General features: G+C 39.3%; 1 protein-coding gene across 1 annotated transcript in view; it reads right to left on the reverse strand.

The window, feature by feature from the left end:
* Positions 1 to 1,767: 1,767 nt before the first annotated feature.
* ZNF407 (zinc finger protein 407) overlaps positions 1,768 to 23,025 on the reverse strand; it is a 651,163-nt gene continuing 629,905 nt past the window's right edge. Inside the window, exon 10 of the mRNA XM_040353884.1 lies at positions 1,768 to 8,474. Within this exon, the coding sequence (XP_040209818.1) occupies positions 7,144 to 8,474 (1,331 nt within the window). The 3' untranslated portion in view covers positions 1,768 to 7,143. The remainder of the gene's footprint in view (positions 8,475 to 23,025) is intronic.

Raw genomic sequence — 23,025 nt, forward strand, 5'->3', positions numbered from 1 at the left:
CAAATCAACAGGAGTGACGGAGGGAGCTTTCACCTTAAAGGGTAGATACGTCACTTTAGAAGTCCCTAATATGGGCGCCAAGAAGGGCAAGGGAGGGGGAGGAGGTGGGGCGGTAGAAGAGGGGGAAGGGGAAGGAGGGGGAGGAGTGGGAGGGAAGGTATGTTTGGGTAGGGCACAGGAATGGGTGGATTCACTAAAAAACGATTTCTTAAAGAGAAATTAAAAGAAGAAAACAAAGAGGAAAGCACTATCAAGGTACACTATCACAAGATAGGAAATACATTGATAAGGAAGAAATTATAAGAGGGTTAGATGATGGATAACAGAGGATACAAGGTGAACCCCAAACCAAGCTAAAAGCATAAAGGTGTGCTCATGGAATGTTCGAGGGGTAAAGGACCCAGCCAAAGGGCAGGCGATCTTTTCAATGGCTGAAATAGGTAATATAAAGATGCTGTGTCTGCAGGAGACGCATCTGGATAAAGAAACCATTAATATATTAAAACATAGGAAATACCAAGTTCAATATCATTCCACTCACACCTCTTACTCTAGGGGGGTGAGTGTACTGATAGACTCTGGAATGGTGTTCTCCTGCAGACAGAGTAAGGTAGATCCTAAAAGACGCTATGTGTTTCTTTATTACCAGATAAAGACAAAAGAATATGTGGTGGCTAATGTATATATTCCCCCCCCCCCGTTCAGTACAGAAATCCTGTGGGATTTAATAGAGTTTGTCATGGACAGGTCAGGAGTGCCCGTTATAGTGGCGGGAGACATTAACATGACTATGATTAAAAAGCTGGATAGATTCCCAGTGGGGGTCTCTGCTGAACATGCGGTTGGCAGCCCTCTCCTCCAATTTTGTGGGGAGGTGGGACTGGTGGACGTGTGGAGGGGGAGGCGCCCGGGGGAAAAACAATTCTCCTGCCACTCGAGGGCACACGCGACTTTGTCCAGGATAGATATTGTACTTTCCAATGAAGAGGCCCTGGGTGAGGTGGGAGTGGTAGAATATGAACCAAGAAGCATCTCAGACCACTCCTCAGTAATTTTTGAAATTAGGATAAACACAGGGTTAAAAAAAAAAAAGTATTAACTGCTCTCAAACCTTCCAGGACAAAGTTTTACATGGGGTTGGTTGGGCTTTAAAAAAAACACATCTAGGCAACATCTGTTCACATTATTAATTTACAGTTTCTCATTTGGGGAGCTAGTAAGATATGTACATATAACCCAACAACTTTTTTTTTTTTTTTTTTTTAAGGACTGTTAATATTTAAAATAGTACATTTCCTAAAGCAGGCACCTTGAAACACTACACAAAACACACAGAATAATTGGCTGGTTAGCAAAGAATCGCAGGCTCCATGCCACAGATCACATTTTATAACTGGGCAGCAGTGTGCATAGCCCTGCATTGTACAAATGTGCCCCTGAATGGTATTTATTGAAATTGCACTCAGGTTTTCCAATGTGGTCAGTTCAGATGTAAATACTGCTTAACTGAACCCTTCTTTATCTGACAGATTAACATATTGGTAGGAAAACTGTATACTGCTGGGCCGAAATGATGAGAAAACACATTTTGCATCAGATTTCTGGTACTTGTAAAACATTAGTAGTGTGTTAAGAATGCTTTAATGTTTTGGGAAATCCTTTTTATGTCCTTGGATGGAAAAAAATGTCATGGCTAACAGGAATGAGCAGACTATAGAATACAGGTAAAGATAGGTGCTTTAAACAGTGTAAAAAAATAAACACAAGTTTATTTAATATGGTTTTTATTTGGAAATATACAGAAGTGAAAAAAACATTCTATAACAGCATTTTACAATCCTTAAAGACCTTCAGAGCATTTAAACAGCTTTTGCAAGTTGAATAACTATATAAAAAGCTAGAGTGATTTATAATGCTACCAGCAGGTTATATTATCAACTAAAACATACAGCTAAGAGCAATCAACAAAACTCCAACCAACTCACAATGGGGCTGGTTAAGGACTTCTGAACCAAAGGCGGAGATGGTTCTAGAAACCAGGCAGATTTTTTTTTTTGGTTTTGTCCATGTAAAAAAAAAAAAAAATATGTTTTGCTTCTTTACCAAGCCCCATTGATTCTGCCCATTATTACAATGTTGGGTTCAAACAATATCATCATATTGAAAAACCAAATACATCTAGCACATGTAATAACAATATCACATATTGGATCAATGGCTATTGCCATTTAGTTTTTTTGTTTCTTAACCAATTCTATTAATAATTACATCTTTATTCTTGCAGCAACATTTAGAATATTCTTGTTGCAAAATTAGGATACTTAAAAGGTGCCAGAAACATATGTTTGCAAATCTTTTTTTCTCCCACCTTAGAACCCCACACACTTCAATACACACTGAGTATTCTTTAATATTCTAAGGCCTCTTGCACACTGCAGCTTGAAAAAGCTTAGTACATCCCTTGTGTGCTGCGAGTGCACTCACAACACACTGACCAAGCTGTCACTGAATGCTCTAGATTATGGCTACTGATCGGAGCCAGCGGAATAGCTCCTGATCATGTGACCACTGTGAGTGCCAACCACAGTGGTCATGTGATAGAAAAGCTGCCTCACCTCCTAGGCATTAAAGCTTGCTGGGAGGTGGTGTGAAGTGGGTTGCTGTTTTTTTTTGTTTTGTTTTTTACATTAGAGAGCTGGCAACCTGCCAAAGAAAATGCAAACGCTACAATACATATGCTCTGAACTTTGAAAATTAAAATTTTGCACAATTCTCATAGATACAGAGATGAACGAAGGTTGATTTTACTTCTTGTTTGTAATACGTAAATAAGTTAGTTTTCATAGTCTGGGCACAGGTTCACTTTAGATCTAAAGACCATCATATTCATCAAGAACTTACAAAGCATCTAGCAATCTTCAAGCAGCTTTTTTTGAAGCTCACCAATGAGTAACACGATGGCCTAAAGTGTAAATGAATGTGATGGATGGTCAGAAGACACCTTATGGTGCAACATCTTCCAGGCAGCCTATTGAAGTCTATTTAGGATGCGGCGGCTGCAGGGACATAGCTGCTTGTCCTAATGTGACACATCTGACATATAACCAGAGGTCTATATAACAAACACTATTTTAAAGGAGCAGTGACTTTATACTATTACGGTTTCTAGCCATGAATACCAATGAAAAAAAGATAGGAAATAATCCCTTGGGTCTGAAATCTGGCATGGATCAGGTTAATTTACAGCAAATGGATATTGGTCAGGAATCTCTGCCTATCCCACTGAGTGTATTTTGGTTTCAATTATATTTTTTTAGGGCAGATCCCTTTAATATTGAACAGCTCACAGCTGTAGGTCAGTATACCCAGACTACAAATGTGCAAACTTTCACTAAGGGAACGTCAGGACATAAGACAAAGTCCTTCACTATTAGGCAGTTACTACAGAGACTTGGAATGACTAAATATTTCTGTGACGTTCTTTTTGTTGTCCGTAACCCTGTTGTTCATTTTTCACCTCACGTTCTGTCCCTCTAGGAGCCTGTGACAGCAGAACAGGATATAAAGGAGCAGTTAGGGCAGAAAGTCACCAATGGTAATGATAACCCGACAGTTTTTTTTTTTTTACCAAAGAGGAGTATTTAGTTGCTGTACATGTCCCCCACTGGAGATATTTCCCATCAGTTCCTGCTGAAACAGGAAGTGATGAAAGATGTCTCTAATAGGGTCGGTCACAGACTAAAGACTCTATCAAAAAAACAAATGTTTTGGCTGTAGTTAGGCTTTAAGCATCAGCCCAGCCCACTATTTCCAACAAAAAAAAATGGTCCAAAAAAAAATAAAAAAAGGAGGTTGGTGATTTTGTTCAGTTTAGTTACCCCTTTCAACAACTGTAGCAGACCTTATAAAATATTTCCTTATTAATGAAATATTTGAAATGGAGTAAGGGAATCTTACTGAAACCCAGGCTACAATATTGTAATTAATATTTTTCAGGGGCTGACAAACATAAAATAAAAATGTGAGATGACATATGTTCCAAAAATGTAGAGGAGACTTTAGAGGAGGCTTATAACTATAACACAACACAGAACAAAGACAGAAGATCTTTCAGATTAATATATTTAATGCCAATAAGAACTTCCTGCTAATTTGGATTTCGGTCTTACCTGTAAATGTAATCAAGTACATTGGGATGTCCAAAAGCAGTCCAACTGAGGGGTGGACAATACATCCAACAACTGCGAACAGGCCCACATAAACAACAGGTTAAAAGAGTTTACAGAGCAGGCTGAAGAATGTGCGAACAGAATATCTGGTGGAAGCTTTGCAAATCTGAGAAAAAGATGTCTGATGCTGAAAAGCCCAGAAAGCACTAACTGATCTAGTGGACTATGCTTTGAAAGGGTTAGGTGGGACCCTGTTCTTAATTTCACTGACCAGAATGATGAGCTTATGAATCCACCTGCTGCTAGTAAAACAAGAGATGGGTTGTCTCCTGCATGGACCCTCAAAAAAGACAGTGTCAGTCTGTCTAAAAGAAGCTGTAGCAGAGAAGTAGACTCGGACAGCACATAACATAACCAGAAAGTGGAGAGAAATCTCCTTGGGATGCTGTGGAGTGGACTTTAAGTTGGGAGAACAATGTCCTGTTTAAAGGGAAAGCAAGAAACCCCTTTTGGAACAAAAGGGGATTTAGACCTCAAGACAACCTTATTTATGTATAGCACACAAAAGGGTGTTGCTTACAAGATAATGTCACCAGCTCAGAAACTCTCCTCACAGAGGTGATGCCCACAAGGAAGGCAGTAGGCAGAGGAATATCCCTGATAGGTTCAAGAGGTGGAAAAATGAAAATCAGAGGTGGATTCTAGAGGGATAAGGTGTGGATGCATGTTTGGCTAATATGGCTGAACCTTTTCTCAAGACCTTAGACATAGCTGCTAAAATTCCTCCCTGGATAAGGAGAATACAGCCAGCCCTGAAGGGGTTAAAGGCTAAGTCCACACCTTCTACATAAATAGGCCCATGGATTTAAAAGGATGCTAATAGTTTAAAAAACGCAGTGTCATTTGTAAAAAATATAGTTTAATGCGAGTGCCATAAATGTAGGTATTTTCTGTCACCCATGAAATACTTCCAATGTTTACATTCCTACATTCTTTTCCATTTCCAGGACAAGGCAGTTGTAGGGGGACTCGTCCCCCGCCCCCCAGCATTGCAGCAGCAAGCCCACTTCATGATTCATAAGCTTGGCACCCCAACCATAAAGCCTTACCAAAACATACCCAATGTTTACATTCCAAGGACATGGGCTACACAAAATGGTAACTGAGCCTTCTTCCTTGAAGACAACTAAATTGATAATTTCATTAGCTCTTTTCAAAGATGGAGGCCAAGTGGCTATGTTGTTGTAGCCCACAGTATGAGATGGAAAGGGGCTAAAGCGGTGTGAGAATCAAGATGGAGACTGGAAAGTCCTTGCTGCATACTCACTCTTACAGTGCTCGGGGGCAAGCGACTCAACAGCTGCCATGTCCTAGAAATAAGCCAGGGTGTAGGAATGTACAAATTGGGAGTATTTCATAGGTGACAGAAAATACCTAAAGGTATGGAAATTGCTATAAAAAGAAGTTTTATAAAAGGCACAGTGTATTTTAAACTACTGTAGTCCCATGTCTGCATGGGCTAGTTCATGTGAAAAATGACTTTGCCCCTCCAGCAGGCATAACCTCCAATGGGTCTACAGGAGAGGCTTTGACCAGTAGGTACACCACTAACCCTGGACCTGTGAAGCACTCTGCGGCCAACTTATACCTTACTACCAAGGGAGTTTAGGAGAGCCCCTTTAGCAGAGCCCAGCACAAGGATACAATACAGGCTGAGCTCAAGTCTTCCTCTCAGTGGGGTATGGTACAGCTATTCCAAGAGTTGGCCAATTTGGAAAGCAGCAAAAGAACCCTTAGTGGCTCTGCAGCAATTAAAGAATCTTATCTAAAAATGTAAAAAATGACTATTCTCCTAAAACAATAGCAAACAACCGAGACATGCTGGGATGGGTTATATTAGGCTGTCTTACAGCTCTGTTTACCAATGTCCGATCTCCTGAAGGCCTCTACATAATCCAATATACTTGACCTCCCCTCTGTGTCCCTTAATGTAGGACTATCTTTATTAAGCTTGCACTTTTTCCATATTACTTGCATTGGTTTTAGCAAATAAGGAGTCCAAAGAACCACTCCGACGTCTATTGTTATGTCCAGCTGGTTTTATTTGGAAAACAAACAACAATCTCATTCTATCCAAAATCCTGCTGCCATTCTTACTAACCAGGTTATAAAGTGAAAGCCAATGTTTGAATGACTAATAAAGGTGAACACAGGCTCTTAATTTGATACATGACTCTCAATTCAGTAAGTTATATTGTACAAGATATTTGCCATAATGACTTAAATTCTACCATGTGGCTTTTATTTTTAGCTCTCATTGGCTCTTTGCTAAAAATAATGATTGTTGTGGCGAGTGCTAGCTTTAGCTTAGTGAATTGAGCTTTTTGCAGCTATTGGTTAATCAGTGCTGCACCTGCACAGCTACCCCCCCCCCCCCCCCCAAGGATATGATTGGGGGGAGGTGCAGTACTTCAAATGTCATCCCCCAAATCTATGTAAAGCTAGTTCTGTGAAGTGTCGGGCTCCTGAAGTCTCTATAATTTGTTCCAATAAGAACAAGTATCGATAAAAGCTCTGATGTTATATATAGAAAAGCACATGAAAGCAAAGCTCAAAGCCCAGAAACAGCCCTCAAAATGCTGTTGTATTAAAAGATGACAGAGGTTTCACAACTTTAAATGATAATGTAAGAATAATGCATGGTAGTAATGTAAAGTAGCCCCTGGCAGTGATATAGCACTGCTTAACAATGTAATTACTCAGCTATTATCGGATTACTTATCAGCTAGCAATTCTTTCTGTGAAGAGTTCATATAACACTTTTTTTTCCCCATTAACAATTTAATTTGACATATTTGTCACAATGGATGGATTAAAAATATACATTGATTTTGTAAAAATCTTTTTTTGTGAAAAAATATAGTCTCATTTTCGTTTACTATTTTCCGATTCTTTACTGATGGTTTGAAAATCTTCATTGCTCCATATGAGGTTTGGCATTTGAGTCTTCAGAGCTGCACTCTGCATAAACTACCATGCTGCTGACCTCTTGCGAGGAGTCCTCTACAGGCACCTGTCCATCCTCAACAGTTTCTGCATGTAAAATGTCACTTGAGTCTTTGTTTGTTATTACTGTATGTGAATATATATTAGACTCTTTCTCTGATTGTGGAATTTCAGTTACAATATAATGTGTTGTGCCTTCCTGAAAGTTACCAGTGACATTTTGGACCATGGCTCTAGCCAACTCTTCAGTGACAATAATCTCTGATATTTCCCCATCTTCACAATTAACTAATCTCATCTGTTGTTCTGGTAGATTTATTGTATGGCTCTCAGTGTTGTGCATAATGATGCGAGGACCATCTGCGGAGACCATGTGCACAGTGCCTTCATCATTCAGAATGACTTGCGTAATTCCTTCTTTAATCAGCTGATCAGCAGCAGCTGAATCACACACTGCAAACTGCAGGACCCCTTGGACCATGTTCTTGAATGCAGGATCCTGGGAAGTGATATAGCCTGACGAATGCATGACTTGCCTGACAATTCCTATGGAATCAATTTCCTGCTGACCTTCATCTACCTCCTCAAACATCTGAATCTCCCCTTCACTAGACTCAACACATGTCTGTTCACTTGTCATCCTTACCAATGACCCCTCTATTACAGAATTTTCTGTGTTGTGTAGCCTGCTTCCTTCTCCAACGTTTCCCAGTTCTGTTACAGCACACAGAAGAGCGTCTAGGGCAGAAGATGACTCAGAAGTATGAACAGTCTGTGATACATCCAAAATACCCTGGGTCATTACTTGCTGTACTACATTGCCACTGGAGTCTGTTACAGTCTCTATAGCAACAGATTCAGCTACATCTGTCTCTTCCATTGGGGCTTCAACTACCACAACCTGAGTGGCTCCTTCAGACAGCTGCTCGCTAAGAATGTCTCCTGGAATAATACTTCCCATGTGTGTGGTTTGATCAGTGGCAATTACCTGGCCATCCTCAGTAATGTGCACAACTCTTGCCACTTGACTTGCCATAGCCAATGTCTGAAGAGTAGCTGCTGCAGTTTCCTCAACAGAAGAATTGATTGTGATATTTCCATCATACTCCTCAGAAAATCCTTGAATTATAATAACCCGCTGAACATGTTCAGTCGGTTGGCTTGGCTTTTTGCTGCTTCGGGTGTTTTCTTTGGCTGGTAAAGGCTCTGGTGGAGTAGATGCAGTGAATCGACTATTCGTTTCCACAAAGTTTGCACCTAGTCCTTTAAGTCGACATTCAAATGATTTCGAAACAATACCTAAAAGATAAAAGTTAGAAATTGGTAAATTGTAAAACAATTGTATCCCTAATCACAAGTGTTTTGTGTAGAATGTTATAATTATTTAAGGAAATAAGCTAAAGATATTTATTTAACACTGTGCTCAAGTGCTTATGATGAGAGTTTTCACTCATCCAGAAACAGGAGTTTATTTTGTAGTGTATAGTATGCATTTTTTTCCATAGCAATCAAATTATCCCTTTCAGTTTTTCTCAGTGCAAAGGAAAACTAAACATGAACAGAAGGAGAATTTAAATACTTGGTATGGGCAATATTTTGTCAGACATCTAAAGAAATTGCTGACTCTAATGCCCTGTACACATGATCGGTCAATCCGATGAGAACGGTCTGATGGATTTTCATCAGTTAACCGATGAAGCTGACAGATGGTCAGTCGTGCCTACACACCATCAGTTAAAAAAAAACGATCGTGTCAGAGCGCGGTGATGTAAAACACAACAACATGCTGAAAAAAACCCGAAGTTCAATGCTTCCAAGCATGCGTCGACTTGATTCTGAGCATGGGTGAATTTTTAACCGATGGACGTGCCTACAAACAACCGTTTTTTTTTCTATCGGTTAGGTATCCATCGGTTAATTTTAAAACAAATTTCAAATGTATTAACTGATGGATAAATAACCGATGGGGCCCACACACGGTCGGTTTGGTCAGATCGTTCTCATCGGATTGACCGATCGTGTGTACGCGGCATAAGTTGCGCCAGTGATCTCTGGGTACACTTTGGATAGGTACAACCTGTGCTAAACAATGTTCTAGTAACACCAATAACATATACAGAATATATAGGCTTTGCACCAATAAACATATGCATTTTTATACACGTGTGAGTCCTTACATGTAAAACAAAAACCCAATTGTAAAATTAGAATATCATCAAAATGTTTATTTATTTCAGTAATTAATTTAAAAAAGTGAAACTCATATTATATAGATTCATTACACACAGAGTGATATATTTCAAGAATTTGTTTAATTTTGATGCTTATGGCTAGTGAAAACCCAAAATTCAGTATCTCAGAATATTAGAATATTGTGAAAAGGTGTCACACTCTAAACAGCTTATTAACTCAAAACACCTGTAAAGGTTTCCCGAGCCTTTTAATGGCCTCAGTCTGGTTCAGCAAGTTACACAATCATGGGAAAGACTGCTGACTTGACATCTGTCCAGAAGACAGTCATTGACACCCTCCAGGAGGAGGATAAGTCACAAAAGGTCATTGCTAAAGAAGCTGGCTGTTCCCAGAGTTCTGTATCCAAGCATAACGAGTGAGTTGAGTGGAAGGTAAAAGTGTGGTAGAAAAAGGTGCACAAGTAACATGGATAACAACAGCCTTGAGAGGATTGTGAAGCAAAGACCATTCAAGAATTTGGGAGAGATTCACAAGGAGTGGACTACGACTGTTGTCAGTGCTTCAAGAGCCACCACACACAGATGTATCCAGGACATAGGCTACAACTGTTGCATTCCTTGTGTCAAGCCACTCCTGAACCAGAGACCATGTCAAAAGTGTCTTACCTGGGCTAAGGAGAAAGGACTGGACTGTTGCTCAGTGGTCCAAAGTCCTATTTTAGGAATGATAGTACATTTTTTTCTATTCATTTGGAAATCAAGGTCCCAGAGTATGGAGGAAGAGTGGATAGGCACAGAATCCAAGTTGCATGAGGTCCATTGTGAACTTTCCACAGTCAGTGATAATTTGGGGAGCCATGTCATCTGCTAGTGTTGGTCCACTGTGTTTTAGCAAGTCCAAAGTCAGTGCAGTCCTCTACCAGAAAATTCTGGAGCACTTCATGCTTCCCTCTGCTGACCAGCTTTATGGAGATGCTGATTTAATTTTCCAGCAGGACTTGGCACCTGCCTACACTGCCAAAAGTACCAATAACTAGTACCATGGTATCACTGTGCTTGATTGGCCAGCAAACTCGCCTGACCTAAACCCCATCGAGAATCTGTGGGATATTGTCAAGAATTTGGGGTTTTCACTAGCTGTAAGCAATATTAATCAAAATTTTAAGAAATAAACATATCACTCTGTGTGTAATAAATCTATAGGAGTTTCACTTTTTGAATTTAATTACTGAAATAAACTTTTCGATGATATTGAAATTATTTGAGATGCACCTGTATGTCTATAAGAAAATTATAGCACCTAATACAAGACTAAATTAAAATAAGACAAAGACTGAGAGAATCACAGGCTACAAAACAGCAGATTTCTCTTTTATTAGCATGGATTTATTTATTTTTGTAAGAGAATAGGTAGTTCAAGTTTCTGAGCCGAGGAAAAGCTTTAGTTTCAGAACTCTGGGCATTTTAATGGCACTTCTCGGCTGTCAAAGCAATAGTTTAGAGTATTCTTTCAAATAAGAATTTTTACCTGTTATTTTTACTGACTGAAAACGAAAAATGGGGACTATGTACTAGCAGATAAGATAAGGATGTTCCTTTCAACAAGTCCTACTGTTTCGCATCTTGTTTTCATCCTGCTGTACTGTTAAAAAAGGCATTCCTTTCTGCCATTAGAGGAAGTTAATGGGAGATGGTCAGTTTTAAAAATCTAGAAGTACAAAGCCCACCTCCCAACAGTGTCCTCTAGTAGCAAGGAGAAGGTTTTTTTAGCACCACAGAAGGAAGTAAACAGAAATTGGGAGGTTGCATGCCATGGTGGACAAACTAAGATATACAGACCTTTTGATTTCTGTGCAGCCTGCAGGGTTCAGGACAGACATAGAATGTGCACTGAAAGTGCAGTTATGCATTAAAGGAACACTAAAGGCAAACTTTTTTTAAATAACAAACATGTTATACTTACCTCCACTGTGCAGCCCGTTTTTGCACAGTGTCCCCTAACCCTTCTGGGGTCCCTCGGCGGCTGTCTCGGCTCGGCTTGGAAAGCTTTTGTGAGCCCGCTCCTGTGATACAGCGGCGGGCATAGCCGCCGACTGTATCACTCGGCCCGCCCCCCGGCGCGTTGCTTGCGGGACTTTCGAGGGGTCAGGTAAGTAAAACGGGGGTTCGGGGGGGGGGGGGGGCGGCGGTACCTTCGGATGTTTTTTCACCTTAATGCATAGGATGCATTAAAGTGAAAAAACATTTGCCTTTACAACCCCTTTAAGTACACAGCGGGGTTGATTTACTAAAACTGGAGATTGCAAAATCTGGTGCAACTGTGCATGATAGCCAATCAGATTCTAACTGGAAACCTGGAAACTGATTGGATTTCTTTGCTGAGCTGTGCCAGATTTTGCACTCTCCAGTTTTAGTAAATCAACAACAGTGTGGCTTGAATAGTTGAAAGGAGCACAGCCTGTTCACCTTGTAAAGCAAATTTTCACTTTACAAGGGTGTTTTATGTACCTTAGTTAATGTGAAAATCACTTTGCAAAGATACACAATCACATGCAAGATAAATGTAAACATTTTTAAATAAATACATTTTTTTGCTTGCAAATGAAAATTCAGCACAGCTTTACCTCTTTTCCAAGGCAAAGAGAAAATTGGGAGTTACTAAAGAAGCAAATAATTTTCACTTTGCAGTGTGCAGACAACCAGGAAAACTGTCAAGAGTATGTTGTGTTTTTTTTTTTATCCAAGGAAAAAAACTTTTATTTATTACATATAGCCCAGAAGAACATAGCCAACCACATATACTGTACATTATACAAAAACAGACCGGATTCGTGCCAACAATGACTGCAAAATGTATGCATCAAAAATCAATCAACCCAAATATAACACAACTGACATAAAGAAGATGCATGACATTGTGTACTTAATATGGACATAGTGTTGACAATGTAGAATCAGCCCACATTAAGGCCCAAAAGCGGCAAGAGTATGTTCGATACTGCAATTACTTTATTTCCTAGGCCATTAGTCCCTACTTATACCGCCACAGTGTATACAGCTGAATTATTACTTTGTGTTGTCTGTGGCTACAATTGGATCCTAACAGTCAAAGTTTTAGGGCATTGGAACAATAGAAAAGATCAGTCCTGCAACTCTATTCCTTTTAAATTATATACAACAAATTTACTTTCAAATCTTGCTTCAGCATCTCTTAATCGGAGGTACGGATAACATTTATATAGTAAGTAAACACATCTCCAGTACATTTCACATTAATTTGAACTGGTAAAGGTATCAAAACAGATGTTATAAACGCATTTTGTTCATTTCTATCTTTCAAGTGGCTGTCATGGCAAAAGATAGGGGAGAAGACAAATTTTTAAGGTGTTAAATAGTGTGAGGTAATATTAGACAATTTAGCTGGCACAATACCGTTGAATGAATTTTTGGCAGAGTTTGCTGCAGCAGCACACACTTTGGTATCAGTATTTTCCACTGGCAATTTGTGTCCTGTGTTGAAGCAGGCGAGAGGTGAGAAATATTACAAGGGTGAAAAGGGAATAAACCGATCACACAGCCAGAAATAGGAAACAAGTGGTTTCTCAGCAGGCATTATTTTTGGGTTGCTTTAAATACCACGTTTAACTTTTAAACATAAGCAAGGCAATGATCATGTGTATAGTAACCAATTAGGCTTTTGGGTTTATTACTGTCATAGAGGTTCTACATCACTGCTCTTTGCACAGCCATCCTGAATATGCTTACATGTTTCTCTCATAAGAATAAATAATAATAAAATATATATACACATATACACACACACACATACACACAGGGGGTCCCCGGGTTACGAACCCTGTTAGGGACTTTCCTCCTGTGTGTAGCTTGGAAATGTTCGTAAGTCTTGCGCGCATTCGCAGACCGGCAATTACGGACATTTCCCGAGGCTCTGTCTGGCCGCGCATGTGCAGAGCAGCAGACGGTCCGTGAAAAATGGCAGAGGGTCCCTGCAGCGCCCGATTCGTAACTAGAAGTTCGTAACTTGGGCGTTCGTTAGTCGGGGACTCCCTGTATATTATATATATGAATAATAATAATAATAAAAAAAATATTTATATACAAACATAACGCTGTGAAAAAGTATTTGCCCCTTTCTGATTTTTTTTTTTTTGCATATTTGTCACACTTAAATGACTCAGATCATCAAAAAAATTTATTATTGCACAAAGATAGCCAGAGTAAATACAAAATGCAGTTTTAAATTGGCTTTATGTTAAGAAGTAATTGCCCCTAAACCCAATAACCGGGTGTGCCACCCTTGGCGGCAACTGGAATCAAGCATTTACGATAACTGCCAATAAGTCTTTCACATTGCTGTGGATCAATTTTGGCCCACTCTTCTTTGCAGAATTGTTTTAATTCAGCCACATTGGAGGTTTTTCCAGCATGACCGGCCTGTACAGCATCTCAATTGAAGTCTGGGCTTTGACTAGGCCAGTCCAAAACCTGCATTTTGCTTTGTTTGAACCATTTCGAGGTGGACTTATTGTTGTGTTTTGGATCATTGTCCTGCTGCATATTCCAGGTGCACTTAAGCTTGAGGTGACAAACAGATGGCCGGACATTCTCATTTAGTATTTTCTGGTAGAGCTCAGAATTCAAGGTTCCATAAATTATGGTAAGTCCTCCAGGTCCTGAAGCGGCAAAGCATCCCCAGACCATCACGCTATGTCTGATTGTTGGCCTGATAATCTTTTTTTATCAAATGCTGTAATCACTTTATGCCAGATGTAATGGGACACACACCTTCCAAAAAGTAACCTTTTTGTCTCATCAGTCCACAGAATATTTGCCTAAAAGTCTTGGGGATAATCAAGATGTTTTGTGGTGAATGTGAGATGAGCCTTTGTATTATTTTTGGTCGGCAGTGGCTTTGGACTTCGAACTCTCCCATGAATACCATTTTTTCCCAGTCTCTTTCTTTTTGTTGAATCACGAACACTGATCTTACCTGAAGCAAGAGGCCTGCAGTTCTTTAGATGTTGCTCTGGGTTCTTTTATGACCTCCAGGGAGAGCCGTCGTCATGCTCTTGAAGCAATTTTTGTAGGTCGGAAACCCCTTGGAGGTTTACCACTGTTCCACGTTATCTCCATTTGTCCCAAAAACTCCTTTCTCTCGTTTAACCAACAGGGATGGAGGTGTATGCTTTTCATATGCCTCATTTAAAGTCCCAATCCTAGTTTTCTTTATCTCCATTTGTGGATAATGGACAATGGCTCTCCCTGTGGTTCACTGGAGTTCCAAAGCCTTAGAAATTGCTTTGATACCCTTCCTAGATTGATACACGTACATTACTTTGTTTCTAATCTGTTCTTGAGTTTTTTTTAGATTGTGGCATGATGTGTGGCTTTTTGTGATCGGTTAGCTAGCTTCACTTTATCAGACAGTTCCATTTATGTAATTTCTTGATTCAACAGATCTGACAGTAATCAGGCCTGGGTGTGGCAAGTGAAATTTAAATAACTTTTTAAATAATTCATGATTCAGCATGGGAGGGGGCATGCTTTTTTTCCATTAATAAAATAAATAATAATTCAAAAACTGCATCTTGGATTTACTTGGGTTATCTTTGTGTTATATTTTGATGACCTGATTCATTGAAGTGTGAGAAATATGCAAAAAAAATAAATAAAAAATCATATTGTATATATATATATATACACACACACTTTGGGTAATTTTTTTTTATATATATATATATATATATATATATATATATATATATATATATATATATATATATATATATATATATATATATATATATACACACACACATACACAAATGAAATGACACAGGAAAAATTATTGAACACGCTAACTGAAATGTATTTAATACTTCATTCAAAATGCCAGCTTCAAGATTCCTCCTGTATGGAGAAGCTAGTCGCATGCATTGCTCAGGTGTGATTTTGGCCCATTCTGCCACACGAACAGCCTTCAAATCTTAAAGGTTCTGTGGGCCTCTTTTATGAACTCTTTTTCCATAGATTTTTTTATTGGATTTTCTTTTATTTATTTTCTTTTTTTTAAACCAATTGAGTTTTCCTTGGCTTTGAATGAATGAAAACTTATATAGCGCAGCACATGCAAACTTAATCGCCTCTGGGCTTTGGCTTTGTGTTTGGGATCATTGTCTTGCTAAAAAGTCCACCTGGTTTCCTCTTCATCATCATGGTAGATGGCAGCAGACTTTTATGAAGACTGAATTTTTCTATTTATCCTTCCTTCAATAAAATGATGTTTGCCAGTACCATATGTTGAAAAAACTGTTCAACACCATGATGTTCCCACCTTTAAACTTTACTGTTGGTATAGTTTTTTGGGGGTGATGTGCCATTTGACCTCCAACCATGGTGTGTATTATGGCCTCCAAAGAGTTCAATTTTGGTCTCATCTGACCAGACCCTATTCTCCCAGTATTTCACAGGCTTGTCTAAAAGTTGTGCAGCAAACGTTAAACAAGCTTCAACATGCTTTTTATTCAGCAATGAAGTCTTGTGTGGTCAGTGCGCATATAGGCCATGGTGGAAGAGTCCATTACTTATTGTTTTCATTGAAACAATTGTACCTGCTAATTTCAGGTCTGAAGCGCTCTACATGTGGCCCTTGGCTCTTGGACAACTCTTCTCATAATTATTTTCACTCATCTGTCAAAAATCTTACTAGGAGCACCTAGTCGTGGCCGCTTTATGGTGAAATTATGTGTTTTGCAACAATAAGATGCAACGGTCTTGAGAGAGCTTGCTTTTAACCATCATAAGAGAGGATGTCCATCGAGGACTGTCACAGACTGGTTTACAGTCTGCTCAGAGACTATGATTTGATGGACTTTGAGAAAGACGAGGTCTGAATATTCCCCCCTCCCCCTGTGTATCCTTTGGCAGTTTGAAAAAGCTTTGGGCCTGTGAACTCTTTTTTCTCTCCCCTACCCCCACCCCCCCCCCCCATCACTTCAGTTGCCCATTGAAATGCAATTTGACAGAAACAGTATATGACTTGCATCTAGTGATGTGTTTTTTAGGTAATGCTTTCAGGGTAATGCGGCGTCATGCATGACGTGAGGTTTCAGGGTATTGGTACTTTGCACAACACGTTAGACATCATACTGCAGGATGAATGTAATTAATTTGTATGCTTGGAACTGTATTGTAATATAGTGGGGCAGATCCACGTACCTGCGCGTAATCTTCCGCCGGGCGCAGCGTATCTAAGATACACTACCCCGCCGCAACTTATTTTTTTTATTTTGAATCCACAAAGAATTTGCGGCGTAAGTTACGGCGGCGTAGTGCATCTTTGGCAGCGTAAGGGCGCATAATTCAAATGGATGTAATGGAGGCGTGTTTTATGTTAATACGTCGTGACCCAACGTAAACAACGCTTTTTTTAACTGCGCATGCGCTGTACGTGGGGGTATCCCAGTGCGCATGCTTGAAATTAACCCGGAACAAGCCAATGCTCACGACGGTGACGTCAGATATTTGTAGAATATATAATAAACAACAAGCAAAAATTACATAATGTATAAGCAAGTCATTTAGAAAAGACAGCAGTGTATTAGTTCAGGGAGCGAAACTCACCTAGGTTAGTTTTGCTCCCTGAACTAATACACTGTTGTCTTTTCTAAATGACTTGCTTATACATTATGTAATTTTTGCTTGTTGTTTATTATATATTCTACAAATATCTTTTAGACCCTCCTGAAGAAGCGGTACAACCGCGAAACCGGTCGAGGTCACTGGCTCCACCCACAGAGATGGTTCTATTATCTGATTTGATTTGTGGGGTCTGTCCCTAAATTTTTTTATATTGTAATTGTTTTATGTAAATAAATATTGTTATTTTATATCAATCTGGTCTCCTATCAGTGCCGTGAAAGTCCCAACAAAAATCCCCCTTCTCCCCCCCCCCCCTTCCTTGACCTATGATTATTGATACCAACTGGCCACAAGCAGCCAACGGTATCTCTTCAATTAGGTCTCACCGTTCCTACATCTAACCTAATAATAATTAGTTAACTCTTAAAAGTTAACCTAATTGGACTCCAACCCTAAATGCATTTCAACCACCCTTAAAAAAAATCTTGTCTGTAATTACGCTAAAGTATAAGTGCCACAGCTATCCAGAAATACCGTGAGTATGCTTCCATAACCACTGACAAATCTTTGAAAATATGTATCAAATAGGAACATGCTTATAATGGGATACACTTCAAAGTATTCATTAGAAATAAATCTTTTTTTGATTAGTCACTAGCACTACTTGCCAAGCAGAAGGCACATTGATAGAAGAACAGTTTCTTTCATACTTTGAACATATTTAAGAATAGTCAGTGACACCAATGAAACATCTCCATGTTTTCTCTCCCAGTGAATCACATCTCCATAATGTGAAGGTTAATAATTCCCTGCTCCCATTTTCTGAGATGTTACTTTGCTTCAGGATTCAGGAAATTTATAGGGCACAACAAATATTGTGCATTAGTATCACAGAGAAAAGTTATTTCATCCATTTAAATGTATGATAGAAGGTGCTCTGCCTTAACCATTCCTATTCAAAACCATATTTTCAATGTAGTGCAATTCTCTATCAGCAAGTTAAAAATCACCTTGTAACCTGAAAGGCAAAATGGCATATCCTGTATCTCCTGGGTGCAGAGGTATCTACTGCAGATATTGGAGCTCTAATAATTATCTCATTCTGAACAGCTTACTTAATCTATTTGAATCCAAAGATGAGTTAAGCCACTGCCAGGCCATTAAAGTAAACTACAAGGGTAAATACTGCTGTCACTGAGAGGTGTGATGAAGCTTAACTACTCAAACATCTTAACCTCGGCTTCGTGCAGCCCCAGCTATTCCATCACAGTTCATAAATGTGATTGCAGGTCCATCTTTTGATTCAGCAATTTAATAACTTCGAGTGCTGTCAGTAGAGCTTTGAAAAATTGCTCCTATAAAATATAACAGCCTCAATCAGATTGTAAAGAATTTGCCCACTGAAGAATCTTCCATTTCAACTTTAATGAATTAATGCTGAGCTTTGAAGAGGTTGAACAGTCATTTGAAAGAATGTTAGGCTGTCGTGCAAGTTTACATTTGCACTGCAATGTCATTCTAAGGCTATTATATCAACCCACAAAATACTGGTAATGTGCTCTGCAGAGTTGGTCGAAAACTACAATATGATGTCCATAGCCTTCAGAATGATGGGTGAAAGCATCATTGATCAATTCAATTTCTCAATGTAACTCAAATACAATATAACTACTAAATGTACAGACACATATAGATATATAAATATTTAAAGTGTAACGTGAACCTGTAGTTATGCTTTAAGTAGAACTAAAAGCAATTTTTTTTTTTGATACGAGTAAAGGAGAGGAGATTTCCCCTCAATTTCTGTGCCATAACCAAAACAGGCAGAGAGAGGAAATACCTTTAAAGTGAGGGAATCTCTGGTTGTCTCTTCAGGGTCACCAGAACTAGTGTACCCCTCCATTATGCCACGCACACACAATCGGATTTTCCAATGAAAAAAGTCTGATGGACTTGTTTTATCAGAAATTCCGATCGTGTGTGGGCCCCATCTGACTTTTTTTCCATCGGAGTCAAAAAATAGAACATGTTTTAAATTCTTCCGATGGAAAAAAATCTGATGGGAAATTCCAATCGTCTGTGTGGAATTCCGTCAGAAAAATCCACACATTCTCAGAATTAAGTCGACGCATGCTCGGAAGCATTGAACTTCGTTTTTCTCGGCTCGTCGTAGTGTTTTACATCACCACGTTTTGGACGGTCGGAATTTAGTCTGACAGTTTGTATGCAAGACAGCTTGAACGGAATTCCGACACAAAGGAAGAATGGGTGGGGAGGACTATCCCGGTACAGGGTAAGATGGTTGTATTCAACCAGAGTAATACAAATATATGATTTAGAAAAAATGTATTAACATAGTATACATCACACAGGAGGAATTCAAATTCAAACAGTACATTTAAAATACAATACATGTATGGCGATTAGGTCACCCAATGTGCAATCCCTTCAGAGAAGAGGGGGGAGTTCAGGTGGGCCAAAAGCGCCATGAGACAGACAGTCTTAGGTCTCGACTAGTTTCGCGATCTATTTATCGCTTCGTCAGGAGACAATCTATGGGCACAGCATCCGAGTTCTCCAGCAAGATCCACAGTGGCCGACAGATCAGAAGCTCACAATGAAGCAAGCCTGAGACAGACCTAGTTGCCCAAAGGGGTAAATTTATGGTAATAGGATACGGATCCCAGGACCAGCAGTCCCGTAAAGTGAGAGGGTCACAGCATATGACGGTAGAAGTAAGGTTGTAAACACACAGGTGTACAAAAAACAAGTGAAAATTGAGTTACCAAATCACTTAGTTAGGGCAGCATTACTACTTTAATGCGAGCCAGGATCCCAGGACATGTGCACTTAAAAGGTGTTCTAGACCCCTCTCCACTCTATCCAAAGCTAAAAAAATCTTTTTGCTTTTAATTGTACTTTAATAAGTACTTTACAATACTTTAATAAAATTCCACATAAATACCAGGTCTGAGTTTCCGATTAAAGGCCCCGCAGCCCATTAAGCCGGGTACACACCAACAGTTGGGTTGTACGAAAGAAAAACGGACAGCTTCGGTCGGAGACACTGTACTAACTAGGTACGGTTAGTACAGCAATTTCCCCAGCCGAGCTGTTGTGTGCAGGGGGAACAGAACACTCCGATCGGCGCTCTCTGCCATTGGCTGAGAGAGCTGTTTGGGAGACGGTCAGTTGCTGGATTCCCAACATGCATGGCCGGCTTCCATCAGACAGACTGACATACTCATAGGCAGAATGTCGGCTGTTTTTTTTTTTTTCTAGAACCGGCAAATGTCTCTCGACATTCTGTCCGTTTGTATCCGGCTTTAAAATGAAGTGAACAAATGCACACAAAGACCCACTCAAATGCCAATTCTGCCCAGCTCCTCTCACTTTCTGCTCTCGCTATCACTCTTATGGGGAGCCTCACTATTAATCGTAAGGCACAGAAAATGTTGGGCAAAGCTAGCCAACACAGAAGCTACAGACATATGAGAGACTCCTGTTTTTTGGGGTCCCCAGGGTATACCAAAAAGTAAAACCTGATGTGCAGGCTCTTTCTCTGCAAAGTGAGGTCTATTTTTTTATAGTCCTAAATTTGCTTTCAGGGAACACTATGTTTTTCTCATAACTGTATGCAGTTTTATGTGTTGGCAGTATTTGGAAGATTTATTTATTTTTCTCCACATTTATATGACCAAGCTGTCCAACAAAGTAGCAGGTATTTGGACATACCATAACAGTGCCAGCAGTACTTGAGCAGTTGAACCAACATTTTTTTTAGAACATGTAAATAAAATATAACCACTGTAAATTCTCCTGCATTGTTCAAACAGGATCACACCAGTTATGGCAGTCCATTCATTTTTAATGAGCTGCCAATGCAACCCTGGCACAAGGGAAACTGCAATGTTGGGTAGTGTGTTGACATGTATCATTGCACACTACAAAGCAAGTGTGTTGGCTATGTGAATTTGGAATGGCACCACAATGCACCAAGACATGCATGTTATAGCACAGTTTGTTGCGGTAATCTGACTAGTTAGCAAGGCAAGAACAGGATGATATGGCTGAAAATTGCAACTATACAAATAAGTAAGCAATAGCAAAAGCCATTCATTTTCTTTTTTTCCAGACTTTTTTTTCCCCTAATCTTCACTTGAGTAACAGACTTTCTCCCCCTTCAAGTCGTCACTACTCTGTGGTAAATAAAGAACAAGCCATGGTTGTCAAACTGGCTGGACAAAAGTGTCTGATCTCCATCACATGGTGGATTAATGGGAATAATAGTTTACACTGTTTATGCTGTCTTTTCAGTTCACAGAAAGTGACAAAGAGACAGAATTTCTTACAAAAGTCAAGTTATTTTTTGTACTTGCTGTATTTTTTTTATGTAGCCTGAAAAAATAAATAAATAATGCAGCTACCACATCTATGAACTGGTAATCTGCAATATGTTTTTGTTTTTTGGTTTAGATACACTTTGAATAAATGCCAGTCCTTGTTTAATATGCATACAATATTTCCAAACGCCTATCTCTTTTTAGTAGTAAAGTTAATCTAATTGGTGAACAGTAAAACCACTATTCTGATTTTAACTTGATGGACTAATAAAACCACAGACAGGAATACTGTTAAGATAACCACACTAATCACAACCACAAGCTTTATACATCCAGGTGCAATACTTTTGCTCTTCCTGTAATTTATAATTCTGTACAGGAGAAAATATGTGAAAGAAAGCTGAAATAAAATAAATATAAAACTCTAAAGGAGAGGTTTGTACAAAATAAAAAAATATATAGATGTTCCAGGCCTTATATATATATATATATATATATATATATCAATATCAATATCAGAGGTCCTTAAAACTGTAGCGTCCCACTGCTTATGGCCTGCCGCTTGCTGTTTACTGGCCAATGCAACTCAGGAATTGCTCATTACATGCCAAACCACTGTATTTAAAGTGGCAGTGAGTGCTGGGAAAGAGAATATTCTAGCACCCAACAACGTACCTTAGCCAGCACTGTGGAGTGGACTGACTTCCTTCATGACAAACATGCACAGTAGAGGAGTAGCATGGTACATGGAACATAAGCAAAGGTAAGAGACCATTGAACACCAGTGCTGATGTGAGCTTTCCTATTCCCACTGACAGGACATTATTTCACCAAATCCAACAATGGGACACGGATTCCCACTGACAACAATATGGCACTATTCCTTCAAATGGCATTAATGATTTTGGCATTATTCCTTCCATTGGCATCAATGATGGGGCACTATTCCTGCCAGGGCAGTATTTTTTTTCTCCCACTGACCAATGCAGTCAAATTGTTTGCTCCTTATTATTGACTAATGCTGGGGCATTTTTTTTTAAAACCCAACAACCACTGATACTGGGGAATTTTTTACTCCCACTGGGCAGTTCAGCACCCCTAAACAGGCTGGCAGATGCTGAACTGGCCCTTTGTTTACCAAGTTTTACAACCCCTGACATGTTTAATACAAAATACTAATCCTTAAAGTAAAGCCTACCATTGATCAAAACCAAGCTATTATTGCAATAAAGAAGCTCTAAGTCCTCGCAGGTTGATTGAACTTGTTTTCAACCTGCTCAAAACGTAAAATAGAGCAAAGCTGTGTATTCCGGTTAAATGGTCGCAAGTAACCCCTCCAAAAATTTCAGAGTGGATACGCAAAGTGGATCACATTGCATATATGGAGGAATTGATATCCCATTCTAGAGATTCTTCTAGGAATTTCCGAGATAAATGGGCATGCTGGCACCACTTTGCGGATTCTTCTGAATACCGTACTTTGTTGGATTCTTGATGAGTCCCGGAATCTGATTAATCTCCTCTGTTGTTCCTATTTTCTATAACTTTGTCAATTTGAATCACACCGCTTATAATAGGATGGTTTCCTCAACCCTCCCTCTACCTTGCCTTCCCCTACCCCTTCCTTTCCCCCCTAAATACTCGAATTTTTTC

The sequence above is a fragment of the Rana temporaria genome, chromosome 5 (assembly GCF_905171775.1).
Source record: "Rana temporaria chromosome 5, aRanTem1.1, whole genome shotgun sequence".
NCBI classification, from domain to species: domain Eukaryota; kingdom Metazoa; phylum Chordata; class Amphibia; order Anura; family Ranidae; genus Rana; species Rana temporaria.